This window comes from Anabas testudineus, chromosome 13 (assembly GCF_900324465.2).
Source record: "Anabas testudineus chromosome 13, fAnaTes1.2, whole genome shotgun sequence".
NCBI lineage: Eukaryota > Metazoa > Chordata > Actinopteri > Anabantiformes > Anabantidae > Anabas > Anabas testudineus.
Window position 1 is genome coordinate 2,371,064 of NC_046622.1, and position 25,657 is coordinate 2,396,720.

Here is a 25,657-nt window from a genome sequence, read left to right on the forward strand (position 1 = left end):
GAAGAACAGGACATGAATGAGACACTTGAGTCCTGACTTCAGGAGGTGTAAAGAAATCTGTTAATCCCACAGTAGAAGGAGCTGGAAGAAAATGAAGGACAGCTTCACTTTTATCCTTTCCTTGTACCTCACACATTGTCACCTGTTCATGTAGATCTCCAAACTTCTGTCTCGTCAGTGACTCTCTGTTCCTTCTTCTGTCTTGGCAGATATCACTCTCTCTCCTGATCTACAGAGCTGAATTCTCAGGGATGACTACATTTCCTTCTTCTGTTGTTTTCTGTCTCTGCTCTCTCTTTCATCTGAACGTCTACAGAGGTGTAAGAAGTGAATGACTCCCTCCTCCTTCTCTCCCTCCCTCTCGGTCTCCTTCTTTCCTGTTGGTATTAACAGTGACACGGAAAGCTGCCCATTCACTGATCCCTGTTACAGAGAGAGAGAGCCAGTGGGGGGTGATGAGGTACAACACAGAGGAGGTCGTAATTAGACATAGAAGACTGCACCACACGCATACACGACTTTAAGGGTTAAAATCAAGGAAGAGCAGGAGACACTAATAAATAGAAATTGTGAAGCCAGACTAATCTAAGTGCACCATAAAATGTTTAAATGCGTTTAAACAATAACCATGATTAACAAAATAAATCAGCTACCTGACTTAAAGGCCAAGTGCAAAATTTCAAATGGGGGCCGGCAGAGGGCACATGCTCAGAAAAGGGGGCAGTTGAAAAATAATTAAAAACACTGAAATAGGAAAGAATTGTGTATTAGCTACAATTAAAGTGTTAGTTCACTATAAGAAATGTGATCGGAACCACCCCAGATATGTTATCAGTGGCAGTTAATGTCACTTCTGTTCAGGCCTAAAGAGAGATACCGGTACAACAGTCCAACAACAGTAACATATGTTAAATCTACTACTATCAGGTATATGTAAATGTTAAATCATAAACCACAACATCGTCTAGTTTGCAGGTCGGCAGTGATGGTCAGTTGCTGCCCATCTTCCAACCTTCCTCTCTTCGCATCAATTCCCACAGATTGATCAGGATAAACCTCTTCACCTCCTCAATCCACAGGACCATGTCAGGCTTCAGGGGTGTTTTGATAACCTGGAAAAGTAGTTTTCTTCCACCAAATAATGCACTTTCACACCAGCTTTAGAGGATACTAAAGGTATAGCGGCATCAGTGACCATTTCACTTTGTTTAGATGTGACAAGTTTATTTGTAGTTCATTTTATTTATAGCTTCTTTCAGTACAAAAGACACAGACAAGAACAACAGAGTAAAATAGAATAAAGCAGATTAAATACTAGAATAAAAAAATACTCTTAGTATTTGCTAAAAGACATGACACTAGACCCAATTACAGAAAAATAAAATAACCTAACAAACTGTAAACAATCTGTAATAAGACAACTAATTACATTTTTGGGGGATAGTCAGATACACCCAGTAAAGATGCTGTAAATCATGCAAACACATATTAATAACAATGAAGTGAAACAGAATCAGGTCTCTTGTAGTTGAGATTTCAGACCCCCTTCCGTCTTCAACAATGTTAAGTTAGTCCAAAAAAAACTCCGAGCTCGTGCTGAATATTTATCAAACACAGCTGTCTGTAAAATTCTGTGGTAAACTCTTAATTTGGTAAACTGTCAAATTAACCTGAAGGGACAGTTTAATGTTCAGTCTTAGATGTTGGTGAGTACTGAGCTTGTCAGGATGGCGACGGTGACGTTCCCAGGCAGGTCGCTGTTGCTGCGATTGCCTTTGTCCCTTAGGTGGAGCGTCTGCTGGAAATGACCTTGTTCAGCCGGTAACGTCACCTGACCCAGGAAGGAGTCTTTCAACACGTTGTGGTTGTAGATCTGAGATACACGAGAGTCACAAATACACAACTTTCAGAATTCAAATCTACATTCACAGAACTTACGGGGCACACACACACACACACACACACACACACACACACACACACACACACACACACACACACACACACACACACACACACACACACACACACACACACCTCGATGCTGACTGGCCGGTTGGCTCTCTTCCTGTAGAAGAGTCCCTTAGTGTCGAAGACGGGGCTGCATGTGTTTTTGTGGATCGAGGAGCGAACTTTCTCTCCTTCACAACTAATGATCACGTAGGGGTCCGACACTGGAGACACAAATACACCAGGTTGAAAACAGATAATTTAGTTTCTGGATAAAAAGTGGCAAGAGAATAAAATGTCATCTAAGTCAAGAGTATTAACAAATATGATGTGCCTGAAGTAATAACACTAAAACATTCTGATAATTTCATGTTATTGAGAACAACCATGTCTTTGGCAGGACAGGAACATTGCCGCACGCCTGACGTTTGTCAAACAGCACATTGACACTTCGCAGCATTATTGGCAAAATGTTTTGTGGACTGATGAAACTGTATAAAACTATTTGGAAAGAACACACAGCACTACATCTGGCATAAAAAGTTCATTTTATCATGAAAACATCATCCCAGCGGTAAAGTATGGTGGAGGAAACATCATGATTTGGGCCTGCTTTGCTGCTCCAGGACCTGGACAACTTGCTGTGGTTGAGGGGAAGATTAATTATCCAATGTATCAAAATTTTCTTCAGGATAATGTAAGAATGTCTGTACGTCAGCTGAAACTCTGTAGAGAGTGGCCAAGACAGAGCCCAGACCTCTACCCCATAGAGATGGTATGCAACAATTTGAAGAGAGTCACACACAAGAGACGTCTAAATGATGACAGAGCTAAAGTAGTTTTGCAGGAAGAATGGGCTAAAATTCCTCCTTAACGATGTGCAGATCTGATCCACAGCTACAGGAAGCTCTAGCACTGTGAAGTTATTATAGTTGTTCTCAATAATTACTTAATATGTCATTATTTTAGGCTCATCATATTTGTTAATACTCTTGACTTAGATGAAGATAAGGTCACATTTTATGACAAAGTAATACAGAAAACCATGAAAGGGTTCACATACACTACATTTTCTTGCCACTGTACAACAGGTCTAGCACTTTAAAAACTTAATTAATGTGATAGTTACTGTGTTTCTACTTTATTCACAAAATTAAAGGTAATCATTTTTAAGATCTTATAAATAGAGATATTACATTTTTTTCCACATTCATATCATTTCTAGAATAACAGAATACAAACAATAAAGGCAACAACTTACAATTTCAGTTTTGCCAGTAACAGAAGTATTTAGTCCAAAGGATTTTTGGTAAAACAACTACAGAATTGACATGACCTGGACCCATGGATGGATTACTGACAGGGTACTGGCTCAGGGGCCTAAGAGTAACTGTATACCTTCATATTTGTATTGAAATGTTCAAACTAGACTTAATAATGGTATTTTCATGCAAACTGATCAGAGAAGTTGCTAATTAAAGTTCCAAGTATTTAAATAACACCAAACACAGCAAAGACAGTAGGTCTGTCTCCACGACTGATGTAACAGGCAACAATGCAGGAAATTAGAGCAACGACATTACAAAGCTGCTGCTGCCACCTACTGAAAGGAAAACAACACTGGCGACAGCAGGAGAGTTTTATTTGTTTAAATATCCTATAAAGTCTCTGAGTCATTGTTAAGGACTCTTAAAGTAAAACTTAACTCTACCTCCATCAGAGTCCTGTCCTGCGAGTCCGCGAGCTTCCATTATGTGGACCTGAGTGACAAGAGAGGGATAACCACACAATCCAGACCAGCAGGTCTGTGGAGGCTCATGTAGAATCAGCTCCCTGCAGCAGAGACAAAGAGAGCGATGGAAAGGGATAGTTGCATCTGTTCTTGTGTCCGTGTATATATTCAGTCCAGTTTTTCTTTGTGTATCAGAAGTTTTCATTATTTTTAGTTTTAAAAAAAAAAGGCTGCTCATCTTTAGAATTGCTGTGATTTAAGTTTTTAAACATGTCTCGTTCAAACTTAAACCCCAGGGTTACATCCTCAGATACTGTGGTGTAAACTACACCTGTGGTTTGAACTTTTATCCATATCCTGATGGTTCACCATCAAATGGAAACAACTGTATACCAGTTTTCATTTTAAGATTTTATATTTAAGCTTTTAATTTGGGGGGGCTGGTGGCTCAGTGGTAGAGCGTTGGTTTGGGATACAAGAATTTTCTGTTTTCTATTTAAAATTTCACTTTCACAATTTAATTTAATTTCAATATCCGATACTGCTGGTGTCCAACAAACTAAGACTAAAATGTGTCCCTACTTGCAGTCAGAGGACACATCTGTGAAGACACGCAGCAGGAAGTCTCCCTCCAGGCCGGGGTCAAAGGTTGTGGGTATGATGACGTACCGCCCTTCTTTCAGGTCAATGCGCACAAACACAGACCTTGAGTTGATGTAGATGCTGCCACCAACCTTCTGCTGAGCAATATGCATACGGTAGATCCTGTTTAACTCCACCTGAAGAGAGAGACAACAGCAGGTTTAACTCCCTTTGTTTCCAGGACACAGTATCATTTATCTCCAACCTGCAGATGGGTGGGACTGTATTTATCAAACTAATCCAAGAGTAAACATAAATCAATGATCAAAAGAGAACAAGCCTCACAGCAGAACTGTTTCCACTTCAGCCAATTTCCCATTATGTCATCTACAATTTATACACCGTAAACATATATTAGACTGGTGTTAACTGCCCCTGTTAATTGTTGTTGGTGATTCTACAGAAGACTTAAGATTTGTACATGTGGCAGATACAGGATCAGCTCAACTTTTACATGTTTTCTGTAATTAGCTTGATAAATGTGTCTTATTGGTATTTTAGACTCTTCTTAGCATCATTTTTACAACTCTGGGCCCCAGACTCGGACTGCTGTTCCTGGACTAACTTTATGTATGTCGAAGCCAATAGCCAGGTTTTCTCCCCGTCCCTCTCTCAGTCTGGCTCTGCGGTCTTTCTGCTGCAGACAGATCAGGACCTCGTCCTCCGGCTTCTTCACATCAAACACGTACTACAACGCAGAGAAAAAGAACACACATGCAGGTTGAGTTTATTTGTTGTTCTACAACAGTAGTTGTTTAGTAGTAGAGTTAATCAGTATATCAGAGATGATGCGTGTGTGGTCTAGGATTGGGATTGTGTGGGTAAGCTGCTGATGTTACCTGTGGTACGTTGGGATTATTTTAATACTCATATGTATTTAGGTCCGTAAATATGTTTGTTAACATGTCTTTTTGTTTTTTGCCTTTCAAAATGTGATGAATCGTCTCATGGGATTTACATAGTACGATATAAAACCTGTGGATTCTGGAGGAAAGTCTGTTTGTTGTTGGAGCAACCCCCGGCTCGGTTGAGAAGTGGGTCGTCATGGCGGCACCAGGAGCCCCGCAACACAGCCTCCTCCCAGGTTTTATGGACACTCAGGTAGGATGTGTTGATGAGACGACACAGGATGAGGTCCGTGAAGTGAGTGAGAAAGTCATCAAATGTCATCCTGTGGGAAGGCAGATAAGTTTATTCCTGATAAAATCACAAGATATTAGATAAGGAGGAGTCAAAGAAAACGAAGATCACAAATTTTTAATTCAGTTAAAACTCTTAAGGAACAAGCACCACATGCAGGGAACACATATCAGCCAACAGGAGGCAGCTTTGCACCAATACTCACCAGAACTCTCCATCATCTTGCACAGTGACACCAATCTTCTCCCTCTCACTCTTACTGACCTTCTTCCACTCCTCAGAGCTGCAAATAGGCAGAATCAGATCAGTAGCCTTCATCTGTATGTCCATCAGTAAAATTACTGAGTGATTAAGATTTTCAAGCATTTTTTAAGTTTTTATGTACAAAACAAGGGAGCCAAGCAATTATTCACATCAAAGAATTTCTGTGTTTAATCAAAATAATGTCAGATGTGAAATATATGTATCAAAACTAATCATATATATAACAAACAAACAACAAACCAACTTCAAACATGTTAATTTCTTTCAAAACTGTGCAAAGTCAGAAACAGTTTGTAGTCCAGTCGTCTCAGACTATATGTTTAAATTATGGGATCTTACTATTTACGTACTTATTTTCTACTACTTTATATTCCTACTATATTTTAGATTAAATAAATTTTTTACTGCACTACAATATTTGACACTAGTTATTAATTGCATTACAGTTCAGTCTAATTCAGTTTTATTTATATAGAGACAAATCACAACAAAAGTCATCTCAAGATGAGATCTCAAGACAGTTTAAGGTTTGAGACCTTACAGAATATAACTGTACACATATATCGGGGAGGTTCTCAGTCCTCCAGGTGAAGTTATCTGGAGGACTGAGAACCTCCCCGACAGGAAAGGAAAAAGTGTAAGTGGAAAGGAATTTTAAGATTTTACAAATTGGACATAATCTTTTTTTTTATGTAAATATTGTTTTTTATAAAACACATCACATTGTTGAAGATTACAAAAGTAATTGCTTCAATGTCAGTAAAAAACTGAATTGCTTAATTCTATCTTTCAGACATATTTTATAATGTATATAAAGTGCAACTGAAAAATGCTGGATACACACTTAACATTGGATCTGCGGTGATATCCCCTACTAAGTCAGCCAGAAACCTGGGGGTCATCATTGATGACCAGCTGACCTTCACAGATCACATCGCCACAGTCGCTAGGTCGTGTAGATATGCCCTCCACAATATCAGAAAGATCAGACCCTATCTGACGGAATACACGACCCAACTCATTGTACAGGCGTTGATCTTATCTCGCCTGGATTACTGCAATGCACTACTGATGGGTTTACCGGCATCCACGACCAAACCCCTCCAGATGATCCAAAATGCGGCAGCACGCCTCATTTTCAATCAACCTAGAAGGTCTCATGTCACACCGCTCTTCAGATCTTTGCACTGGCTTCCTGTGGCTGCAAGGATCAGGTTCAAAGCTCTGTCTCTTGCCTACAGAGTGGTGAACTCCACAGCTCCATCTTATCTCAATTCAAATGTTCAGGTCTACATCCCCTCCCGTCCACTGCGCTCAACCAGGGAACGTCGTCTGGTGGTACCAGCACCACACAGTCGACAACAAGGAAAACTGTTCAGCTCAGTGATCCCAAGATGGTGGAATGAGCTGCCTATCTCTGCACGCTCAGCCACCTCACTTGCAATCTTTAAAAAACTGCTGAAAACAGAACTCTTCCGCATCTTCCTTTGCACTTAAAAAAAAAAAAAAAAAAAAAAAAAAAAAAAGAAATTCTACCCTTTCTTTCTAACATCTCTTGAAACAGTAACACTTTTTTGATAGCACTTTGCTTTGATGTTGTTTCTTCTTGACTTAGATTTTGTTTGCTTGCCTTGTTCCTCACTTGTAAGTCGCTTTGGATAAAAGCGTCTGCTAAATGACTAAATGTAAATGTAAATGTAAATGTAAATGATAGTTTCAGTACATTTTGCTGATAAAGCCACCACACTGGAACTTTAGCAGGTTTTTATATTAAGGGCTTTTTATATTATACTGGTCCATTTAGTTTTGTATCTACAGGAGAATTCAGGAGTCATTCCAAACTATGGATTTGAGTGAAGTCACATCTGACTGACTAATGCTGCTCTACAGGTAGTAGTCTGATGCCGACATTTAACAAGCATTAATCTTCTTTTTCTCCAGCCTTCCTCTTCCTCACCTGTCACTCCAGGGCCCGTTCCACTCTCTCTCTCCCCAGGGGTTCCTCATGCGGATCATGGTCAGTTTGTCTGATTTTAAATAGGCCAGCAGGCCGTGACCCAGCCTCACTCGGCGGACATCTGTCACTGCGTAGGCATGACCCTTCACCAAGCCACAGTCCAGCTTAGCCTCCATGTCTGCTGCACTGGTTGCCTGGAACAGCACAGGTTAAGTCGGTGCATAAATTTCACATTAAATCATTCAATCACTCAGTCGTGGTAAGTTTGTGCTTCTCCTATTCTCACCCGGATCGAGCAGCTAATGAGGCCTCCTCTGTTGTGGACTTTCAGGACCCTCTCGAAAAGTTCATTGCGTTTTTCTTCATCCTCTTTCAACCCGTTCTCCATCAGGTCCAGCGGTTCCGATACACCACCAGTGAAATCCACAAGAGCGTCAGCTGTGTTGCCACCATCCAGGGCCTCATAGCATCCAAACATCCTTGGAAACACACACAAGCTATCCTTAGAGTTTACATAAAGACATTTAACAGATTTAATTAAGGCTGGTTATTTCCTGTATCTCTACCCTCATTTAAAAAGATGACTGCAGCTAACTATAAATTTGAAAATAGGTGTTCAATGACACAGTATTAAAAGCATTAATATGGCACAATATAATTAATACTTTTCAAAATTAACAAATGTTACAAGGATTTTTTTCTCTCTGAGATGCCCTGTCCTCTGCATCTTCTTCAAACTCAAGCATTTAATTTGATTTTACTTTTTAATCAATTATTAGCTTCATTGTTAATGTATTTGCAGGGGATACAAAATGAAATGATGCTGTATGTATCAATGTGAAAAGTATGCTCGTCTTTTAATGACAATTTTTCAATCTTTGTCTTAAGTGTCACTAACGACACAGCTATACTCAACTCAATATTTCTATTGTGGATTCCTGGGTATTTGACTCGGACTTGTCTTGATAAAATTTAATTGTTATTGAATCTGATCCTTCAGTGTTTTTATGCTGCATATGCTTTTTGATCATTATAATTTATGGTGCAAATGGTAAAATTATTTGTACAAAAAAATGGATAATTATGACTGTTGATGTGAACATTGTCAACTAAGTTCCAATCATACAAGTTAAAATTATTATAAAATAAAACAAAACACTATTGAGAACACAAATTCACAGTCAGCAGCCTAAATCCATGCACACTTCTGAATTCAGTTACTTCTCTTCTCCAAGACAGTCAATGTATGATTTCGGACAAACTGAACATAAGCTGTAAACCTGTTGGACTGTGACAATACTCACTCGGCCTGAACAGTATCAGTCCAAAGCCACTGACACTGACCTGTGAGCACACAAACACACATGGAGACACAGATCGTGGAAGTGCTTACTTAGCATAGGCCTTCTCCACCAGCGCGCTCCAGAACTCATTGCGGTCATTGGAGTGGCAGTACACCAGCTCTCCATTAACGGTGGGCAGCCGGTCGTCAATCACAACATCCACCCACTCACCGAACCGCCAGAACCGGAAGTGGAAGATCCCAGCATAGGACTCTGGTTTATCTTTATTCCACTCCTGGTCCTTCCAGTCAGGAATCACCTGGGAGCAACAGAAAGAACACACAGTTCTCATCCTGTGAAAGCTCAGGTTTTATTTCAAATATAAATACAGTATGCAGCATCTGATTCTCCAGTGCTTCTATAAGTAGCTAAAACAACACATGGGTGTCTATGTTACAAATAAAATTTGAATTGAACTGCATAGATCAAAGAGATCTGGGCCCTACACTGCAAATAATTACTGTATTTCATACTCGCATAGTGCACAACCAACACTATCTGCAGAGCCCATGACATGTAAGTTTGAATCTGATACAAATCTTAATGTATCACCTGTGTTAGAAGGGACCCACTTCCTATGCAGATATAAAAGGCTCATTCTAAGCTAAAGAAAACACAAAAATCCTTATTTTTAAGTGATTACTCAAAAATGAAATCATAATTATGAATAATATATGCTATTTCTCTTATAGAGCCATCACATTTTAACACACTGCACATTTAAGGGCAACTTTTTCAGATGACAAAATCTGGAAGAACTTGATGAAGAGTTTCAAAACTATGTCAATAAAAGCTACAATCAATCACCATTTTGTTTTTACTTTCCATTTAAGATTTAAGATCTGTTTATTTAATCAGTTTTAATTCTGATTAATAACATCTCTGGATAATAATCTTATATCAAAGCAAAACGTGTCCAGTTGAGAAACTAACTATAGTAAAAACTAACAAAATTCACCAGAACTAATAATCACCAGTGACATTATCAGGTCCATCTGGGCTCACTCAACCTACTAAAAAGTAGAATAACATTAAGTTTTCAACTCATTTCACTTTAATTAACCTTCAGTATCTATAATTAACATGACCAACTGAGATTTCAGTATGTATTCAACAAGGGAATCTCATCCACCCACATCCTGGGCTCCAAGATCCCTACTGACAACATATTACCACTGGTGCACACACAGACACACTGTGAAAAACTCAGAAGTGAGTGATATAAATAAATAACTGATCCATTGAACCAAGACCAGCCGAGCTCCCAGAAGCCGTCAGGAAACTCCCAGAGTTCCCACTTGTACGTCATCAGCACCTCCTGTTGCCTAGCACCCTCACACATCACCCACCTGCTTAAAGACTTTACAACAGCTTAGTTATTTGATTTCATTGATATTTAGGGCATTTTAAATCATTCAATCATAGATTCATGGTCATCCACACTAAATTATCCTGGTGCAGACAGAGATGCAACAGGGTTTGTTTTGAGTTTAAATAAAAAAATATAAATCAGACAAATATTGTTCAAGTGTTGAGAATCCATTCATGAATGTGATGCTCATTTGAAGTTTATATAATTAACACATTAAGAAACAGAGTATACAGTATGTATTTATGTAGTATGGTGCAGAAATAGAACAAATCAGCTTTTGAGCAATTGAAACAAGCAGCAGGGTTGTATCTCCTAGTGTCCCCCTTCAGTTTTTGTGTTGCTGATCAATGTGTCCTAACTAAACTACCCTCGGGGTGAGTGTGATGGAAACAGTTGGAAAGGGGAGGGCAGAAAGAGAAGGTACAAGCCTATTAGAGAAAAGAGAGAGAGAAGGGAGGTGAAATCAGAAACTGTTCCACAGCTCTCTCTGTCACAGCATCCACCCAGAGCTGTTCCTCTCTCTAACCCAGGATTATAACCTTGAATCCAGACATGGACACGGCCGATGCTCCCTCCAACGCCATAGTGCTGGAATTTAAAGAAGACACTGCACTGACAGAGGTGAGTTTCTCACTTTAAAATAACCACTGCTGCATGACAGTGACCTCAAAATCTCTTATCACAGCACATGTGGATATCATTATGGTTTTTACATCAAAGAAAATATATCAGAAAAAGAATTAAACTAATTGGAGTTTTGGTTGGTGATCAAATTTAATTTTTTTCCTGAAGTGATTTTTGTGGAACAATCAATGTGTGTAGACTGCTCAGATCATGTGGCAAAAAAATAATGGTGATTCAGCCACGACAGGTGAGTGCTTTGGATTCTCCTGGTCTGAAGAAAAGTTTGAGAGTTTGGGGGAGATGCTGTGAAATTTTATAGTATTAGAAAATAAGCAGCTGCCTTTACTGAGCTCCATGACTACATAGCTGCTACTCTGATAATTAATATACGGAAAATTGTTAATTAATTTTGATAATTGGTCCTCTGTACACCATCACATTTAATTTGAAATTAAACAGTCAATATGTGAGCAAGTAAGTCTCTCACACACACACACACACACACACACACACACACACACACACACACACACACCTTTATGTGCTTATCAATAATGGAAAAAATTCAAACAAACAGGTTGCCTGGTTAGCTATGGCCTGTCTCCTCATTACTCCATGACTGGTGAATAAAGGTGGCCATAATTAGGCTGAAGAAAATCCACCATAGACATAAAATTGTGCAAAAAAAAAAAAACTGTACAACAGTTTGAAACATTCTTGGGTAGGTGTGTGATTGTCAATATCTACAGTCAAGAGACATCTTCATGAATATAAATACAGAGGCTTCACAACAAGGTGCCAAACACTGGTAATGCTCAAGAGAAAAGCTCTGGAATAAGATTATCTGGATTTATGAAAACAAGATTAATTTGTACAAGAATGATGGGAGGACAAAAATATGGAGAAAAAATGAACAGCGCATGATCACATACCACACGTCAAACATAACGGAGCCAGTGTTAATACATGGGCATGTATGGCTGCCAATGGAACTGGGTCACTAGTGGTTATTGATGACGAGACACCGACAATCAACCAGCAGCTAAAGTCAGCTGCAGTAAAGGCTTGGCAAAACATCTCCAATGAGCATTTAGCCATATCCATGAATTTCAAACCTCAAGGAGTCAATGAGACTGCAAAGTATTTCCATCCAAGGCATTCTTTAGGTTTGTACTTATGCTAGTTTGTTCCATTATTTATAAGGCACCAAAAAGTGGCTGCATTTCCTTAATGGTTATGCTACACTATTGTCAAACCACTTAAATTAAAGCTGAAAATCCTAAGTTTGATCATTTCCAATTCAATGCGGTGGTACAGAGGACTAAATCAAAGAAAACTTTGTTCCATTACTTATGAGCCTGACAAAGCAAACAGCTGTATTCTGTTCTTTCAAACTGGGCTTCTACACCAATGTAGTGTAGTGTATTCTGTGCCATCTCCAGCTGTATTGGAATTGGCAAAAATAGATCACAGAAACACCGGTCCTAAATGGGTCCACAAGTGTTAATAAACTGTATTTTGCTAGAGGCCATGTTTGGTTGGTAAAGCCCCAAATAAAATGTGTCTCGTAGTGAAATATAGAAACGCACTGACCTGTAAGCTAAAGGTTCTCAGAGGTAAAACTTTAGGGCAAAGATCGTCCATCCTGGTTTGGTTTTCTAATGTGTTTTTTCCTGTTCTCATAGTTCTGGTTGATGTTTACGTAAGGATTTGACTCACACACACTCACTCACTCACACACACACACACACACACACACACACACACACACACACACACACACACACACACACACACACACACACACACACACACACACACACACACACACACACACACACACACACACACACACACACACACACACACACACACACAGAGCTGAACAGAGGACATCAAGCCTCATAACGTTTGATAATAATGTTTGCAACAAAATGTCACAAGTGGAAAAAGCAGGAGCAAACAGAAGTTGAAGAACCAGAGCACAGCAGTCCTTGATGTCATTTTATCCATTTCTTCCTATATTCTTATATTTCCTCTGCAGATGATGCAACGCCGTGTGTCATCTTTGCAGCGGTCAGGGCAGAAGCGCCAGGATGGTGAGCGTCTGCTTCTTCCTCATGAGGCCGTGTATCGACTGGACTTCGAGAACCAGGACCTGAACTTCTCCCGCTGGTACTTCTCCCTTACTGGCCATGGTCGCGTCACCGTCACTGGTATTTCCCAGCACTGGACCCCTGATCTCACCAACCTGATGACACGTCAGCTACTGGAACCGATCGGAACATTTTGGCGTAACACCAACGACCCTGAGGATTCACCGCTCAAATGCCTGGAGGCCGACATGCAGGAGTTCGGAGAAAGGATTGCTGAGCTGGCCAAGGTCAGGAAGGTTATGTACTTCCTGTTTGCTTTCAAAGATGGAGCAGGGGCTGCGAATCTCAGCTGCTCGGTGGAGTTCACACCAGAGAAGTGACTTTTCCCTCTTTGGCAGTAGAAATGTGTTAGAATACTGTAAAAGCATCATTAAATTATGATCCGTCTTTGACTTAAAATAAAAACAGAAGCAGAAAAACCTTGTTCATCTCCTTTTCAAGCAACGAAACACCTTAAAAATGTTCCCTCCCAAACTCATTCTCTTATCTCAGCGTCTCACTGCTTTATTAGGAAGTAAAAAAATGTGTATTTCTACCTTTTTGTCTACCTGACTTATTAAATTTACTGCCATTCATTCTACAATTTTGAACATCACCCCACAACACGGAACAAATCCTCTCATATGCTTATATGTTTTCTGTTGCGATTTAAAAGATTAAAAAATAATAATACTGAAATGTGAGCTTTATTTTATAGAGATGTTTACAGGTACTACCTGTAATGTTAGAATTCGTATCCACTTTTGAATGCAAAAGGTATGAAATTTCTTCTACTTCTTTCACCTGATCAGTTGATCAGTTATTGTGATAATATGTAATAACTGTGTTTTTTGTAGTTTGCATCTTAAACAAATATCAAATATTCACTCTGCATGACTGTTGGCCTGACACAAAACTAAGATCAATAGAGTGACATCTATTAAATATTGACTGAAAACTGTCTGTGTTCTCACTGGTGCTGATCTTTATTGGGGATACTGGGCAGTGGAAAGTGGGGATGAGGGACTAGACTAGAAAGAGAGAAAGCCGGAAAACAAAACAGAAAAAGCAGTTCTGTTTTCCACAACCATGAAAAGACGTCCACCGCTCCACAGAATCTCCTGCCAGCCTGTTGAAGACATTCCACTTCTGCAGTGGAGTTGCTAATTAGCAGAGCCATCAATTAAGTCAAAATTAATTAAGCATTCTAATGTTAAGAAATACATTTTTTTTAATCTCTTCCACACATTTTCTGCATGTGACTTTTTTACCCTGTCAAATGGTCTCTAAGTGACAAAAAGCTGTCATAACTGTCGTCAGCCTGTGCAGTTTTTCTTAATTACACTAGAGGCTCACATGAAGCGTTTGTTTTTGGACCACTGGTAGGTGTCAAGACAACTGGTTGCTTTCCACTGAGGCAATGCCTGAAATGGGCTTTAGTTACCTTCAGCTGATGGAAAACTGAGAGCTGTAGAGGACCTCCGAGACCAGGCAGGAGGAATGAGGTAAGCAAGGGTAGAAAACACAGAGGAAATTCAACACACACACACACACACACACACACACACACACACACACACACACACACACACACACACACACACACACACACGACCCCAGCAACCCATTATCTTGTTGTAATCGTTCATATACAGTAACTGCCTTGTGGCCTTGAAGGCAGAAAGGATCACTATGGAACCTGTTCGGTCTAAATAGTTGTACTGTACATAAAAATAAATAAGAAATGTCCTATGGACTATATTTGGCATTAAACAGCACATGTTTATTTAGAACAGTGTTGTTTGGCTATTTATCACAAATTAAATTTTAAAAGATAAGTAGCCTTTAAATTAGTTTTTGACCAATACATGAAGTATGAGAAGAGTTTCCAGTCTGTGAACCAGCATGAAAACTCAGGTCCCGCACGACCCTGTCAATTACTCCAAAGGTTAGGACAAAAACGTTTAGCAAACTTTGGGGGCAGAGACAAACTAAGCTGGCATCAAAGAACTAGAGGTGACTTAGACCAAGTGTTGTGTTGCCTCACATCACCTTAGTCTGGATCGAAATACTGGCACTTTGAAATAATTCTCTACCAGCAGGTGGCAGTAGTCTGCATTTTTCACTCAGAAGACCTCACTCAAAAGCCAGAGACGTACAACAAAAGTTCACTCATTTATTATATTTGTGGTTTAAAAAGAGATATTAGTTCTAGTTATATTTTATTGGTCATTTAAGTTAAGGTGGACTGATTAATGATATAGAATACTGTGCAATTTAGCTGTTTCCATTCTTATTTATTACATAATCCCATCAGGCGGCATCTGTTCACTCACAAATTGATTCTGATTCAGCATGAAAATAAGCCCAAACAAGAACTGAGACATCCTAAATGGAAAGAAGAAAGATGAAAAATCATGCACAAGTGTACAGATGAGGACCAGTGGTTTTACCGTTGAAGGCTGACATAATTTAGATGGGGTTTAATCATTTTCCTGGAGAGAAACTCCATTCACACATGTAGCTGTGTCATCGCTGAATAACAGCAGACTGTTAATCAAAGTTATGGGTGCCACTTTATGGATGAACCGTTTTATCTCCTGTAGGTTCTAACTTGAGTCCTTTTCTCAGATCTGAGCAAATTCCTGTAGATTGTAGTGAAACTGTTTAGTAAATTATTTCAAGCATTACCCATCAGCGACATTAGAATTATTCATTCATTCATACATATTTTAATGATATTCCTAATAAACCCCTGATGACCTACACTGCAACACACACACACACACACACACACACACACACACACACACACACACACACACGTATGCACCAGTGTTCATGACACATTTTCATTTAATTAATTTGTTGTATTTGGCAAACGCATTGAACCAAATTCACCACAAAAATCTAGAAAATGATCTCTGGCAGCGTTAGTCTACAGTCAGAAACTACTTGGACTACGAGAGGTGTCTCACTAATCTCAAATAAACACACACCCAGTAAAACCTGACAAGCATATACTTGCTCACACATCCACACCCATCACTAATACACACACACTTTGCATGCAGCTGGCTGAGTCACAGCCAGGAGAGCAGGTTATCAAAAGGTTGGTAGTTCAATGCCCAGTTAGCCACATTTGAGGGTCCATGAGCTTTGTAGCTCAGTGTTGTAAGCTTGGGAGTGTAATGGATGCTAATGTAAACCTTTTACCATTTACCACACCCTCACATGGAAATATTTACAGCCAGTTACAATCCAGCAGTGACAAAACTGATTTTGTGGTCATGTGATGGAGTAGAACGTCAATATTATGTGTTGTAAAGAACCTGTGGAAAAACTGGTTTCTTTAAAGAAGTGGAGATTACGAAATCAACTGCACATATGCAACAAAAGAGTCATGGAGAGTTTTTGTGTCTTTGTCTCACCTTCTGCCATAGTGACTCTCTGGAGGCTAGACCGGAACAGGCAGCTACAAACCAGCAGTTTCCCAGATGGCCTTGGTGCAGGTCATGGGCACTAATGCCATCCACAAACAGTTGAGGGTCACTGCATAATTCCTAGAAAGACAAAAGTGGATGCAGTGGCAATCATTTCAAATGATTTAAAAAATGACTATTGAACTGACAAAATGACAGTTTAAATTAATTAAATTAATTCACCTAATATTTTAGTCAGATCAACAGGCTGTTGAATTACATCACTCAGTCCATTATTTAGTCTTTTTCTACTGTATTTCTATTCAGTGTTCAGTCTTTGATCAGTGACCATCAATGTCACAAGGTGGCCAATCTAAGCCACATCCTACTGACATGAAGGATGTGGATAAATATGAAGCAGGGCGTAAGCCAAAGCACTTAGTCAACCATCCTGAGGTAAATACAGAGTAAGAACACTGACTAAATAGAAATCACTGCTTAATCCTCAAAGTAAAACAAACCACAGAGGGTATGAGAGGCACAGCCTGACAGGACAGCAGCCAAATAACAGGGCTGGGATAAACCAGTGGCACACACCCAACCAGTCCTCCAAGTAACTGGCGTATGTGACTTACATGTACACTTATTATCAAGGTATTTGTACATGTTTAGGTGGATTCTCTTACCTTTGAAAGTGCCAGGTGAGATGTTTTCTCAGTCTCCAGTGTTTGTGCTAAGTTACACTAACCAGCTTTTGAATAAGCTTTATATTTAAACATTTGCACAAACAGATACAGTACTAAACACTAGCTTTAAGCCAGAAAGAAAAAAGCCACAGTCAATGAGACGAACACAGACTTATGGATAATATCATTGTTGTACTAGCACTGATCCGGTTTGTGTCATTTCTGAAATAATCCTCTGAGGGTGGACCTAGCCTGCGTTCCCTTTACACGGTCATTTTCTTCCCCTCATCCTTAAAAATACTAACACAAACACACATACAGTATCTACAACACTAAAATAATAATTCATGTAGGTAATGTTAACAATCTGTTACTTCTATACTTCTAATATGTATCTGAGACATTGAATTAACAGCTGTAGATTCCTTAATCTGAAGCACCTTGTATACCATGAGCTTATTAATCCAAATACTTGCGGTCCTTGTTTAGGATGAAACTACACAAATGCTTCTTCTTTGTCCACTCCCGAGAACAAATCGGTAATATGGATCAACTAAAGTGCTTGAAGTTTCCTTTTTAATTATTTAGCAGCTTAGATCATCAATAATTGACAGTAAAAGCATATTACTGAACGGAGTGTTTGCTTATTCTGTATGTATTGAGTCCTGGAAGAGGACTAGTAAATTATCCTAATTGTTTAAAGTTTTATTTATTCAATAAATGCCATTAAGAGCCACACTGTTTTGCCATAGAGACATGACAATGAGTTACACACAGTGCAAAGATCACATTTAAAACAAGAACAGAGCTACAGTATGTTGTTTATAAATCAAACGGCACTGCGGTAATGCCACAGACAGTGTCCAGTGGTTCCTGGAAGAATTCAGGATGTCTCCCTTATCCAGCATAAACAGTTTGTAAGATTGAATAATATCTTTAACTCCTATGTCTTTACTGTGCTGGTCTGTATTAGAGGTTGTGAATTCCTGCTCCCTGCTCACGGACCTTTTTGACTGGTCCACTCGCCGACAGCAGGCCGCTCCGCTCTAAAAAAGGGGAAAAGCTCCATGTAGCTAAAGCTGTAGCCTTATATCTCAAAATAGACCAACAAATCACACGGACAATTTTTGACTGGAAAATGCATTCTGGGTCAGATTTGGGCAGTGATTAATCAAAAAAGCTGACTGCAAGACAAAAGACCAAACTTTGGTCTCACTCAAATTCTTGTTCTACAAAAAGGCTCAGTTGGTGTCACTGTCTCCTGCCTAAGTAAACTGGTCAGAAAAGGAAACGCACCAAAGTTTTTAGGCAAAATTTTAGTTTTATTATAAAGTATAAATAGTATTTTGTATACTTTATTTATACTCTCAGGTATGAATGTGTAAAATAAATAAAACATTATTTTGTGGCTCAATAATGTTTTTCAGTGTTTTCAATCTGTGTGCGCATGTTTTACAGTGTATAATGTGTAAACAGCAGCAGATAGAAGCTGAAAGGCTATTAAGCAACAATTCCATTATGGGCATCGTATTTCCCCATTGCCTAAACCTCAACCAAAACAGCAGTAGTGGTTACTGTTGTTGAGCAAAAACACATTCCTAAAAACAATATGGTTCAATATAGAGATTGAAACGTGTTATGTAATGGTTTAGTATTAATGTAACAGAGTCAGATACAACCTGACATGTTACAATTCCAAGCAATGGTAATAATAATAGTAGTAGTAATCTGCAGTAGTAAACCTCAAAATCTGTGAAATGAATACTGTAATACTTTCACTGCCGTAGGATCAGTGTAAACACTGACATATTCAACATAAATCAATGTACCGGTACTTACATAATTGACATAATTGATTATGTTGATAGGTTGTTTCATCCCTAGTACAAATTATTTAAAAAATAAATAATTAGATTAAATTATGTAAAAATAATGTTTTTAGTCAAGTGGAGTATTTTTTGTTGATAGTTCTTAGTGACATGTTCATGAAAGCTGTTGTGTTCCTAAACTGCCGCACGTGCAGATTTATGAGTCATGTCTACAACAGCGACAGTCAAATTTCCTCAAAAAGCTGCTCCAACTACATTATCTGCTAACTGACGCACTTGTGTTTTCATTTTAAGTTCTAGAGTGAACTAGTTTGGATTTGGTAGAAACAGTTTGTGCTCATCTGTTCAGTGTCTTTTAAAAGGAAGAGATGAGCCAAACTATTTGAGGAAATAAACAGTTTGGATACAGAGATTATTTTAGGACAGACACTTTAACATGACATTTCATATTTAGTTTTTTGTGAAGTAAAATGTATCTGAACTTCCAAAGTCTGATCCTGTTAAGTTATTTAACTCTAATTGATGCATTTGTTAAACAACCACTTCTGAAGACACATCCTGTGGTCGTGGAAAAGATGTTAATCTCTTCCAGAAGGATCAAATTATTGACATGAATCAAACAAAGAAAACATCTGAGGAGATGATGAAACTACTAAAACTGGGTTAAGAACTGTCCAATGGAAGGGAGGTCATGTGGTCTGATGAGTCCAGATTTACCCTGTTCCAGAGTGATTTTTTTGGACGGGCAATGTATTTCAGTGGCAGTCTCTGAGGCCAGATTGATAAATTACAAAATCTACACAAATTCAAACTGTCTTTGCTCATCAACTACCAACACCTCAAAGTGTTTTTCTGCCTTCCAAATATTTGCTCACATATGTGCTTTAAGAGCAAACACAGTATGTATCCACACACTTAGACACACTGTTAGAATAAGACCTCAGTGGGGTAAATTCCATAAATTCTTCTCCCCATTCAGTCGATTTAACCACTCCTCTCTGTACATGCATGCTCTCCTTTGTCTCGAAACCTCCAGCCCACTTTCCTAGTTTCTGCCTCCTGTCTGTTTCTTGCCTCTTTCTCTCAATATCAGTCATAGCTCAGTCTATTTCCACTTCATCAGGTTTGTCTGTTGTTATCGTTTGTTTAATTGGGTAAACAGGGTGGTGGTCTCTACACTTTTGAATCAAATCACCAACTATCCAAAACTACCTAAAAGGCAGAACACAATTTTTCATGTGTAAAATTATTAGATTTTAGACAAGGAAAATCTAAGCATTTGATAAAACAAACAATTTATGTGGTCTCACCTTAGGTCTTTTCCAGGTGACTCGGCCAATACGGTTGTTTTGGTAGAACAAAGACTGGTCGACTGCAGGGAACAGAGGATCTTCAAACAGATGCCCATTCTGCTGGCACTGCCTCCGCAGTGTAGAGAATGACTGGCCCTCGTATGGAACCACCATCCCCCTAAAACAGACAGATAATCAGTTATAGAGTTCCTAACGCATCGTACTGTGCTGAAATAAAAACAGTCAACTCCTCAATACATTGTCATCAATTTACAAAAAGCAATATACAATCTATTCTGGTAATACCCTTAACCCAGCAGTTGTGGAACAACTGCTTATTATTCTGCACGGCTTTATAACACAAAACAGGAAGAGGCAGCTGTTCTTCAAGATTATTGAAGCTAATATCTGAATACATGTAAGGAGCACAAATATGTACATGTTTGATGATGACTTCCTTCAAAGGTAGTTCATCATGCTAATGCTAGTTAGGAGAAATTATTTTCTGAAAATATTTGTCTGGTCTGAGGGTTTTTATAACGGTGGTCTGATGGGAGGAGTTGAAAAGAGTTATGGAGGCGTCGTGAACGGTCCTGTCTGATGATGGTTGTTTTAACTAAGTGGAAAGATCTGAGTGAGGACTGAGTGCCACCTGTGGTTTCAAGGTTTTGATTTGTTTTTAACAGAAGATGAGGAGGAGGACTGCCACAATGAGTTAAGGTAGTCAGCATCTCTTCTAACATTAAAACTCTTCCCTCAGCAGAGAGATGCTGGGTCTTCCTGTGCACACAGCCACTATGCACACTTCTGTGCTCTTCCACAGCCAGGGATGTGGAGGTCTTCACCTGCTCAACCACCTGCCCTTTTAATTATGAGTTTAATTAAAAGTTCAACAAATGAATTTACAGCATCACTAGATATTAGTCTGGCCACTAAAGGCTACAGCTGGGCCAACATATTTGGATACTAAGATATTTGGTTATTGGATATTGGAGTTTTAATTTTGATTTCATATATTAAATATAAGATATTAGTAGTACTACTTGGGCTTTATCTCAGTCTTTCCACCTGACATCCCTCTCCTCATAAACACTGCCTTTGTGTAGCAGACAAAATAAGTATAGCTACTTTATTAATTTAATGTATTAATGCGCAGGAGAATTTAACAACCATGACACAAGACTGAGGATATTTATACTGCAGTTTTGGTCTTGATTTTAGATATCTGTTTTTTACTTACAGTTATAAAGTATTAAAAATTAGACTTTTCACATGTGTCACCAGACTGAAAATACAGCGGAAAAACAAAAACAACGACATGTAACCATCTTTTCAATAGCCCCCTACTCTTTACAGATACTACATACAATTCAAATATAGAAATGAAGAACTAGGACTAGAACACGGTTTACTATTTAAAAAGCTGAAAAAAAAGCTCTGGTGCAGAAAGAGAACAGTAACAAGGATATCCTTCTCTTTAAATCACATTTGATTCTTTCTAATACAGCCAAAACAAACTCTCTGAACAGCCATGTGACGGGATGACAAACAGAAACTGGGACGGTCATGTTTGACTGCAGGTCACCACCAAAGCAAACACATGATGAAAGTTGCACGACACTGTGTGTGTGTGTGTGTGTGTGTGTGTGTGTGTGTGTGTGTGTGTGTGTGTGTGTGTGTGTGTGTGTGTGTGTGTGTGTGTGTGTGTGCACGCTAGGAGCAGCATTAAGTGCCTGATCAGATGACTGAAGCCTTAACAGCGGTTTACTGTCTGACAAATAAAATGACACAATGGCAGAAAGAGGAAGTGGTTTGTGTGTGTATGCTGTACATGTCAAAGTGTCCTCACTTCAGAGTGTGTATGCATCTCTGTGAGGACAATGTTTGTTCCACTTAACTCTGAACTGTGAGTTGATCAACTCTAACATGAGAAACTGAGTTTTCTGTCAGTGTCAATAAATCTAAATTTCAGTTAGAGTTAAGCATGATAATTACACAAAGGCATCATCACCATGGCTCCAGTATTACAATTGAAAATTACAACGGGTAATTAAAGGGCAGGGCTGCCATTTTTATCTGGCGGGGCAAAAAATAATTTTTCAGTTAATTTACAGCATATTTGGAGAGAAACTATTTTTCTGTCTTGATTGTCTTGTATATTATGTTTCTGTTTCACAGAGGATGCTGTTATGTGGCTCTGATCAGCTAGCTCAAACCCTGAACTCTGTTCCAAGTAACTGAAGAACATTCAAGTTTAATGTCATTTTATTTTATCAAAAGCTGCAACGATAACTCGATGAATCAGTTAGATTATCGATTAGCCAATAATAATTCATACTTTTTCTGCTTTAATTATTATAACTGACTCTATAGTAAATATTTGGTGTTCTGAACATTCTGAAAATTCTGTTTATTTAGTTTTCAATTAAATACTGTATAACAAAGAAAAGAGACAATCTGCGAAAAGTTGTAACCACCAAATGGAAAACATATATAAACTTTAATCAGCTGCCAATTACTTTCTGTTTATGTCTTCATTGATTAGTTTGTGAGGCTATAACTAACAATTCAACTAAAAATAATTTTCAGTTCATGCTCATTATACACAGTACACAAGTGGCCCTGAAAGGTCAGCATACTGCAACAAGAAAACACAAGTAAATAGACAAAACACAAGTAAATTAGGAAAATTATGAATCAAGTTTCACAGCAGATGTATCATTAAGAAGAAATACACAAAACACAACCTGAAACTAAAACCATACTGCAAATACAGAGGACAATGATATGTTTCCATAGTGGATAACAAGTGATGGACACATGTTAATACTACACTGCCTTTTCTTTATTATATACCTGTTTTGCACATTTGCAATATTTTTTTCTTAATGTTGCATCTGTGTACAACAAAAGCAGTTATTTGCATCTGTTTTCTCAATTTGCATGAGTTTTCTTAAGGGGCAATGTGCTGAGCTCTCAAAGCCACTGTACTGCACACTCAAGTTTCAAACCACAAGTCATCTCACATTCACATCATCTCCCTTTTGAAGAAGAGGAGTTGCCAACAGACATGAACACAGATAATGATAAAAAATAATAATAATCTCACTCACTTCATTTGATGCTGCTCCAGCCTTATCTACACTTAAAAGATTTACTCTGTACTAGAACAAACAAGACGCATCATTATTCTATTAGAGACACACAGAGAATAAAAAAGCATAACATGAGTGTTGAAACATACAATGGTCACAAAATGGTCACTAATTCCTAAAATGATTTTGTCCTTTCTATTGAAAATTCATTCATTGTTGGAACACCGCTTCAGTACACCTGTTCACCTGGGTCCACTCTCATCAAATGCTGTCTGCAGCACCTGTCTGTGTGACAACTCCCTTTTTCTTTCATGAGCTGTTATTCTGAGTTGTTAAATGTCCCACACAGCTCATTTTTCATTTACAGTTAAGCTGAGCCTTTACAGAACCCCAAATGGGGGAGAACATATGAAGACGAGCGACACAAGGGTGTGGTTTCATGTGGGCACCAACAGACCAACCTCCCGGATATGTGACAACTGAACAACAACAACAACAACAAACCAATACAGATGTTAAAAGATCAATTTAACTCCATTTGTCATTTTAAATTATGTTGTGTTATATTATGGTGTGCCCCAGTGCAGCTTTAGCAAACAGTTTACTTGACTCTCTTTGCTAAAATTAACTTCAAGACATATTTTCATTTTCATGTTTCAAAGATCTTGAAGTGTTTTCCAGCTGTGTGAAGCCACCTGAAGTTAGTAAAAACAATCACAACGGAAATTACCTTCAAAATAAAGGTGTTCTCTGTCAAAAAGAGAACAGGAATCAAAATGTTTATATGACCCCAAAAATGGTTTAAATCAGTAAATTAAATAATAAAATATTAGAGATTTCTAATGTTTTATTGTTAATCATCATTATATATATATATATATGTCTTACTGCTCCTTGTAGACACCACATTCCTATGTAGTGTGATGGGTGATAATGGGCTTATTTTTTATTTTACTTTAACTGATTAGACAGTGAGTAGAATTATTTAGATGTAGAACCTATTTAGTCATCTGTCAAACAAGAACTCCAAACATGAGACAGTTCTGAACTGTTGGCCACAGAAAACATTTGAATAGATTATCTGGGTGCGCTGGGACAAGCTCCGCAGTCATCCAACTACAGTTAGGGTTGAAAATAATAAAACCTGCTACAAAAACAACCATTTTAAGTCTCTTTGTGGTCGATCTGTTTCTTTTTTGTGGTTTTTACTGTCGTTTTGTTCGTTTTGTTCCCCTCACTGCCTGCACAACACATACAGCTACATGTTTTATTTTGAAGGAGGTTAGCGGAAGTGTCTTTGTTTACTCAAACTAGCTTGAAAAATAAGTTTTGCAGAATTTGTGTTTGTTTGGAAGAGACTGAAACGAAACTGTGAACAAAAAGCGACATTCTGAATTAACGTCCACGTTACAACACTGCTATCATGTGCTAACTCTCTCTAACGGCTTGTAAGGCTAACGTTAACTAGCTAACGGTAATGCAAACATTCCCAAACAAAGTTGATCAAATCGTTTCTAAGTGCATTTTTTCAGAGTTAAAGCGCAGTTTGTCTCTAAACATGAACAGTCCCGCGGTGAAATTAATTAAAGTAATAAAACAGACGATGAACGATTAGCAGTAACATTTCCCCGGAGACGTTCGCGTTAATTAGACTTCACGTTACCTGTTTCGAGGTTTAACTTAACGGTGCTCTCTCCCTCTTCTCCCGGAGGTCTCCGGTGTTTTTACCTCCCTCCCCGTGTTGTCAGGTCGCTAATGTCCGGAGCTTTTCCGCTCGACTTCACTTATTTCACTTTTAAAACACAGACAGGAGGAGCTGCTGCTCCGTGGAGCCTTCACGGACCTAATCAAAGGATGCCTTTAAGTACGGCTCGGACAAACTGCAATCATCGAACTCCTAAACTATTTATATTGACTGACAAAACAAACCTGAAACACTATTTCTTAAACCTGCTTTCTACATTTCTAGTTTGGGCAGTACACATATAAAATGTATTAAAATCTCTCTCTGCTTCTCCCTGAAAAACTACAGCCTCTGTTTTAATATAGGGAAGTTTAATACCGTTCATATGTTCTTGTTCATGTGTTTTCCAAATTAGATCCACATGTTGAACATTTGTGAAGCAGTAGAACCTCTCAGGGCTGAAATGTTCTGTTCAGACACTAGTGATTAG

The 25,657-nt window shown here is 38.6% G+C and overlaps 2 protein-coding genes across 2 annotated transcripts; one reads left to right on the forward strand and one right to left on the reverse strand.

Annotated features, from left to right (window-relative positions):
- Window positions 1-1,159: 1,159 nt before the first annotated feature.
- On the reverse strand, window positions 1,160-25,336 carry capn5a (calpain 5a). Its single transcript, XM_026370918.1, has 13 exons — window positions 25,147-25,336; window positions 20,407-20,566; window positions 16,591-16,722; window positions 9,079-9,287; window positions 7,972-8,164; window positions 7,686-7,879; window positions 5,670-5,747; window positions 5,300-5,495; window positions 4,890-5,012; window positions 4,265-4,461; window positions 3,662-3,783; window positions 2,038-2,174; window positions 1,160-1,873 (listed from the first exon to the last, which is right to left on the reverse strand). The coding sequence occupies exons 2-13, from the start codon at window positions 20,560-20,562 to the stop codon at window positions 1,697-1,699; spliced, it is 1,914 nt and encodes a 637-aa protein (XP_026226703.1). The 5' UTR covers window positions 20,563-20,566; window positions 25,147-25,336; the 3' UTR covers window positions 1,160-1,696.
- Window positions 9,296-14,198, forward strand: ompa (olfactory marker protein a). The gene is made up of 2 exons (XM_026371137.1): window positions 9,296-11,021; window positions 13,069-14,198. Exons 1-2 carry the CDS (start codon window positions 10,953-10,955, stop codon window positions 13,498-13,500), a joined length of 501 nt encoding a protein of 166 aa, XP_026226922.1. The 5' UTR covers window positions 9,296-10,952; the 3' UTR covers window positions 13,501-14,198.
- Window positions 25,337-25,657: the final 321 nt, after the last annotated feature.

Excerpts from the sequence above, each read along its gene's own strand:
- ompa (XM_026371137.1), top strand. The coding sequence starts at position 10,953 with ATGGACACGGCCGATGCTCCCTCCAACGCCATAGTGCTGGAATTTAAA. Across the intron at positions 11,022-13,068 it reads AAGACACTGCACTGACAGAG|ATGATGCAACGCCGTGTGTC; the intron begins GTGAGTTTCTCA and ends TTTCCTCTGCAG.
- capn5a (XM_026370918.1), bottom strand. The coding sequence starts at position 20,562 with ATGGTGGTTCCATACGAGGGCCAGTCATTCTCTACACTGCGGAGGCAG. Across the intron at positions 16,723-20,406 it reads TCACCTGGAAAAGACCTAAG|GAATTATGCAGTGACCCTCA; the intron begins GTGAGACCACAT and ends TTGTCTTTCTAG. Across the intron at positions 5,496-5,669 it reads CAAGATGATGGAGAGTTCTG|GATGACATTTGATGACTTTC; the intron begins GTGAGTATTGGT and ends GCCTTCCCACAG.